At 39.7% G+C, this 6,424-nt stretch overlaps 1 protein-coding gene across 2 annotated transcripts in view; it reads right to left on the bottom strand.

Annotated features, from left to right (window-relative positions):
- Positions 1 to 4,968: 4,968 nt before the first annotated feature.
- The window catches only part of nbas (NBAS subunit of NRZ tethering complex), a 186,364-nt gene continuing 184,908 nt past the window's right edge, over positions 4,969 to 6,424 (bottom strand). For both annotated transcript variants that reach the window (XM_060884210.1, XM_060884211.1), the window contains exon 52: positions 4,969 to 6,403. In XM_060884210.1, coding sequence (XP_060740193.1) covers positions 6,137 to 6,403 — 267 coding nt within the window. In that variant the 3' untranslated portion in view covers positions 4,969 to 6,136. The remainder of the gene's footprint in view (positions 6,404 to 6,424) is intronic.

Below are 6,424 nucleotides of genomic sequence, written 5' to 3'. Positions count from 1 at the left end.
GTATATGTTAACCTGATCATTAGTTCTAACATAAACACAAGTCACAGGCCTTACACGCCTTAGAAATGGGTGTGCAAATGTATAGAACCAGGCTATTGTAAGCATTTACATTAAAAAACAAACGCTGCGATTTTAACTGGGTGTATAGCCTTTTTATATCAACTTCACGTCTTTCTGCTTGAGAGCTCGACAAATCGTCAGGAAGTTGACGGAAAACATTTTAGCGGCGAGATGCGATGTTCTGTCCTCACACATCTGCCTAGCGCCTTTATTTTCTCTCAGTATGTGACTGCTTGTCGTTCTAGCAGCAGAGTCATATGACGGCTTTGTGCCGAAAAAGTAATTTTGCTCAGTTCCATCAGTTCTTGAAGCAGAATAAGGACGCAGTGACACGTGTAATAGCAACAGCACTGAGCGGTTTCACAACACTGTGAGGCGTATTAAGTTTAAACATAACAACATATCTGGGAAAACGGTTTAAATGGGGTTAACCTTTACTTGCTGTGCTTGCAGAACACTGCACTGTTACTGTAAACATAGCTTAGAGTAATATACATATGCTGTATATTAATTATTTATACCTATCAAGCCACAAGCTCTAAAGATTAACACTAACATTAACACAAATCATTTCAAATAATCATTCAAATGAGTTCAAAGTGCAAACCATTCAAGCTGCTAATTATTCGCATGTGGCGTTCATACCGCTGACGCTTATAGGACTGAACTTTAGAGCGCTGTGAACAGAGGCAGTCGTGCCAGGCTGAAAATGTCATCAGTTTTATCTTTATGAATTATTTATTGATTGCTTTGTAGCCTTAATGTTTTTTTTCTGTTCTGCTACATAGTCTTGGGTCACTTGTCCTACTGTATATTCTGAAGCTTTACAACTTGTTTTTTTTTTTTTTGTGTTTAATCTAATGATTAATGGTGACTTTATATCTGAGAAGTGTGTAGAATGCAGGATTATGTTCCTGTTATCACTTATATTAAAGCAGCTATAAAGCATCACCCTCTCATCAGCTCTGCTTCTGTTCTCTTAAACAACACAAGAAGTACTGAAACTGGAGACTCCTTCCATCAATATTAAATAAACAGATGTATTAGTTCCATTTCATACAATATTATAAAATATTTCTGTTACTTCTTGCTGATTTGTCAGCTGCCTATCTATCTATACCTGTATTTTTTTTTTTTTTTTAGAGGGTTGGATTGTGAAATAGAGCCGTCACATTGCATGCCCATGTGTGTACTGACATCATGGCTGTTGTATTACCATCTACGTCTGACATAGTGATGGTGTAAAGCATTGAAATTCTGTATATCATTCAAAAAGGCTAAAAAACTGTTATTCCTATGAAACGAAGAGCCCAGGATCAATCACTTCCTCAACTACAGAAACCCCTTCACGAGAACTGCGGTCTTTAAAATGGTTGAGTGTTTTCTGGTCTTTAATCCGCTTAATAAGTTATTGGTCAAGGGAAGAAAAATAAAACAGCCAGTAAAGACAGTTCTGTTTTGATTTTGACTCCATCTTTTATCCCATCACTAAAATCCAGTGATATTCACCCTGGAGCTTACGGCCGGTCTGAGCACGGGAAAAAAAATCTATATATAAAAACCACATCACGTTTGCTGCTGAAGCTGCTTGGCTTTGAAAATCCTGGTATGACTCGAGGAAAAATGCATTCTCTCTACATTAATGAGAAGAAAAGTTCCCACTCTCGGTCCAAGACGCTGATGAGCCGGAGCTAACAGCTACAGACACCTGAGCGGGGTGAGCTTTCCTCCACCGCTCACAAAGGCAGCAGGTGAGAAATCTCTTCACACAAAAGAATCCTCTTCATCTTCGCCTTCCTGAAAAACGAGAAGCCTGGCTATCAATCTGAAGGCAGAAAATCTTTTGTTTTGATCCATATGTTCTAAAACGAGCCTATCTTTATAAGAAGTTCGACTTAGGGAACAGAAGCTAGCTTTGTTTTTTATTTTTTATTTATTTTTATTTATATACAACGTCCAAACACAGCAGAGGGTTTTCCGTCTAATACGTTTCACAAAACTCAGACCGTGTGATCACGGATCGAGCGACGGAGCCACGCCGTGTTCTGCATCGTGTGGATGGCGCTACCTGTGGAGGTGGAAGAAGACGACGGTAATCAAACGCGTGGGTTCGTTAATCATGGGACGGAGTACTTCAGCTAAAATCACTCACACTTTTGAAGCTCTGTATTCAAAAGACACCCATCTATGGCTTGAATGCTGCTTTTATACTAGAAGGTGTGTTTAGTGGATTAAATTCTGGATCTTTAACATATCGTTTTGTCCGAACCGGCGCTCTTGATTCAGTTAGGTCTAATACACTTTTGAAGTAAATCCTCTCTATTTATTTAGAATGAAGAACGTAGGCAAGGATTACAAGGATTGCCATTTTTCACAAGCAAATCCTACCGTGTACTAGGACTAGCGTTACGGACTTGGGGAAAAAAGCAGCCAATGGTAACGTAAGCATTCAGGAGTTTCCCATAAATTAAAGACAATTTTTTTTTTTGTGGCAAATATACAGTATATTTATTCAGGGGGGCACGGTGGCTTAGTGGTTAGCACGTTCGCCTCACACCTCCAGGGTTGGGGGTTGGATTCCCGCCTCCGCCTTGTGTGTGTGGAGTTTGCATGTTCTCCCCGTGCCTCGGGGGTTTCCTCCGGGTGAATGAGAGTGTGTGTGTGTCCTGCACTGGGTTGGCACTCCTTCCAGGGTGTAACCGCTTATCCGAACTACCTCGGGTCACGGGGAGCCTGTGCCTATCTCAGGCGTCATCGGGCATCAAGGCAGGATACACCCTGGACGAAGTGCCAACCCATCACAGGGCACACACACACACTCTCATTCACTCACGCAATCACACACTACGGACAATTTTCCAGAGATGCCAATCAACCTACCATGCATGTCTTTGGACTGGGGGAGGAAACTGGAGTACCCGGAGGAAACCCCCGAGGCACGGGGAGAACATGCAAACTCCACACACACAAGGCGGAGGCGGGAATCGAACCCCCAACCCTGGAGGTGTGAGGCGAACGTGCTAACCACTAAGCCACTGTGCCCCCCTGAATAAATATACAATATAGATGAATAGTATTTTAAATTGTAAACCATTCATTTATTTTTTATTCTTATTTTTTTCTTCTTTTTATTAATATATATATTATATATATATATATATTATATATTATATTATATATATATTTATTTATTTTCTTTCTCTCTTCTGTTTCTATACTTCTGTAAAGCTGCTTTGAGACAATGTGAATTGTTAAAAGCGCTATACAAATAAACTGAATTTGGTCATATTCTTCATGGAAAGCCAGATTTTTCCAGATTTTTCTTTTTTTATGATTCTGTCACTAACAAGCATTTAACGCCTTTACTGAGAGGCTTGCAGGTCACACGAAGCTCTTGTTTTTTGATCTGTTCTGACTCCGGACGGAATTGGTTGGGACGTCGTCTCCCTCAACAGGAAAACTGCAGAGCGTTTTGAAGGATCTGGATTCATTAAGATTCCTTCACACTGTATCTCAGATTGTTTGGAGAAGGCCTTATAACTCTGAGCTTGTGGCTGATGTCTTTTCATCTTACCATGATGTAGATACACACCTGAGGTGCTCCAAAACACTAAACTGGCCAAAAGGTCTGCTTTTATACACAGTCACACTTCATTTAGTCTCAATTTGACTAATCTTGTGCTCCTCAGATTAAATTTAAAGTTTAAATCTGCTGACTTTTTACATTTTTTTTTATTGTTCTTATCACATGAGGTTATTATTTGTATTTATTTACTTTCTAAAGACCAGGCAATTTTTTTTTATTTATCTGTAGCGGATAAGGAGCTAATGTTTAATTTCTTTTTGTTTTTAGTTTATATGCTGCATTACATTTCCATTTACTGTACTTTTTTTTTTTTTTTAATTGATTTTTACATTTGGATGTTCCACTGATTTTAGATTTATGCTTAGTTTAATTGAATTCTTCTTTAATTTATTCTCTCTTAATATTCAGACTTTGTCAGTTGTCTTTCTGATTCATATTTACTTATTAACAGGAAATATATAAAGATTGTATCGCAGATTTTTAACAAGACGCTAAGAATTTATCATAAGAAAATATGAACATCTGATCAAGTTGTTTTATGTGAAACAAAAGAACTTACACCAAAAATGAATAGATAAATAAATTCTTAGAGTATTTTATATACCTAAGAATTAGAGATAATTATAAGATTAAACCAAGCTACTTAGCCATGAAGTATAAATATTACAATTATAGCAGAAATATGAAGAGTATATTAAAAGAAATAAAATAAAAATCAGGTTTTTCTGCTGCTCGAACTCTAACCGCAGGTAGGAAAAAAAATGATTAGATTACTATTTAGAAAAAGTCATAAAATTTTTTTTTCCTCATTGATTTCTTGATGTTTGGGACAAATTGTTTGAATACAAATAATTAAAAAAAAAAAAAAGACTCGTTAGCGAATTAGTGCTGAAACCTGCAACTTCACCAGTTTCATTTTTAGGAGTTATTTTGTATTCTGAATCTTTTCGATATTAACTTGTCCTAAGTGTGAAGAGTTGTGTTGTGGTCTGTGGTCTAACGATAAATGTCAGTTAATCACCAGCAAATATGTTTTAATACAGTAACATTTAGATCATCGTGACAGCGGATTAGCGAATGAAGATTTCAGTCTCAGCTGTTTTTCTGCTCTGTCTGTTAGGATTTCCTTGTTAGTGATGGTATTTATAATAAAAAAAAAAAGCATGGTCGTGTGATGATGTCATCACGTGAAGGTATGAGTGAATCTGTAGCTCTGTGGCAGGACTGACATCCGGGATTTAAACTCATAACCTCATGGTTATGATCTGTGTCTCAGTAATGACCCAATAGAGCTGCAGTGAAATCAACCAGTCGAGAGAACGTTTTATTTTCTGGATTCTTTATTCACTGATATCTGATCCACAGAGCTACAATCTGTCAAGGAGAAAGACAGAAAACTCCGGTGTGAGGTTCAGTCGCACAACTCTGCTACCAAGGATAACCTTTAATAAATCAAAAAAAAAAAAAGAAACATCCGAAGCCGACGCTATCCGTCACCACTGGCCAACTCAGAGACTCCCAGGTGTGTGTGTGTGTGTGTGTGTGTGTGTGTGTGTGTGTGTGTGTGTGAAGGCGTCGTACAATAAAGCAACACACAGCTGCCTGGAGGTCTCGTGTGTCCTGTGGACACTGTAATTAATATCCAGGCAAAAAAGAAAGGAAGAACAGATGACACGTAGCACTCAAAGGAAAAAACATGCTTGGCACATGGGTCGAGTGTAATGAGCATTATGTGATGTGATTAGCAGTGAAACAGTGTGTCAGGGAGGGAGAGGGAGAGGGAGAGAGAGATAGAGAGAGAGAGAGAGAGAGAGAGAGAGAGAGAGAGAGAGAGAGAGAGAGAGAGAAAGGGTGGATGGAAGAGTGATGAAGCAAAAGGGAGGAGGAAGAAACGGGAAAAGTATTGAGAGATGGGAGAGGAACGAGAGAATAGAATGACGGAAGAATGAAAAGAAAGAAGAGGAAAGGAGACAGAGAAGGGTGGAATAAAAATAAAAGGGAAAGGTAAAGAGAGAAAAAAACAGGAAGGGAAGGAAGAAAACCGGGAGGGAGAGAAAAGCCAAAGGAAGTCGAATTAAATGTGGACGAAAAGAGGGAAAAAGAGAGATTTAAATTAAAAGAGACTGAGGGGGAAAAAAGAGCAAGAGAAGTACTGTAAGAGACAGAAAGGAGAGAAAAAAAAGTAGAAAGAAAGAGGGAAGAGAGTAAACAGAAATTGAGGAAAAGAAGTAAATAATGATGGGGAGGAAAGGAAGGAAAGGGAAGAGGTAAAAAAGGGAAGTGAGGTGAGAGATAAGAGGGAAGGGAGGACAAAGAAAAGCTGGATTAGAGAGACGGAAGGAGACTTGACTTAAAGGAGAGAGAGTGGACCAGAAGTACATAAAGGAGATGTGGAAGGATGGAGTTATAAAATGAAGGAGAGAGAAGAAGGAAGAGAAGTGAGAGATGGGCAAATGGAGAGAAAGGAGTGTAATTGTGTGTGTGTGCGTTTCAGATCCACTTGCGCAGGACAGAGAGGGCGGTGTTGAAGGTGGTGAGGGCCGGGTGGGACCCACGGTGGGCGAGCAGCAGGGATCCGGCCTGGGCGTGATGTCCCGCCCCCTGAAGCTGGCGTGCGGCGCCGTCTACATCCCATAAACCCTGAGACAGCATGTGAGAGACGAGCAGAGGATACAGAGTCGAGTTCACACACTGAACCAACACACCAGCGTTCAGCAACAGAGTCAAGAGCTCCGAGTCCCAGCACTCCTCACTCACCTGGAGGGGCAGAGAGGGGGC

The sequence above is a fragment of the Tachysurus vachellii genome, chromosome 12, assembly GCF_030014155.1.
Source record: "Tachysurus vachellii isolate PV-2020 chromosome 12, HZAU_Pvac_v1, whole genome shotgun sequence".
In the NCBI taxonomy this organism is placed as follows: Eukaryota; Metazoa; Chordata; class Actinopteri; order Siluriformes; family Bagridae; genus Tachysurus; species Tachysurus vachellii.
The sequence above is the reverse complement of the archived record's forward strand: the minus strand, read 5'-3'. Positions and strand labels throughout refer to the sequence as shown.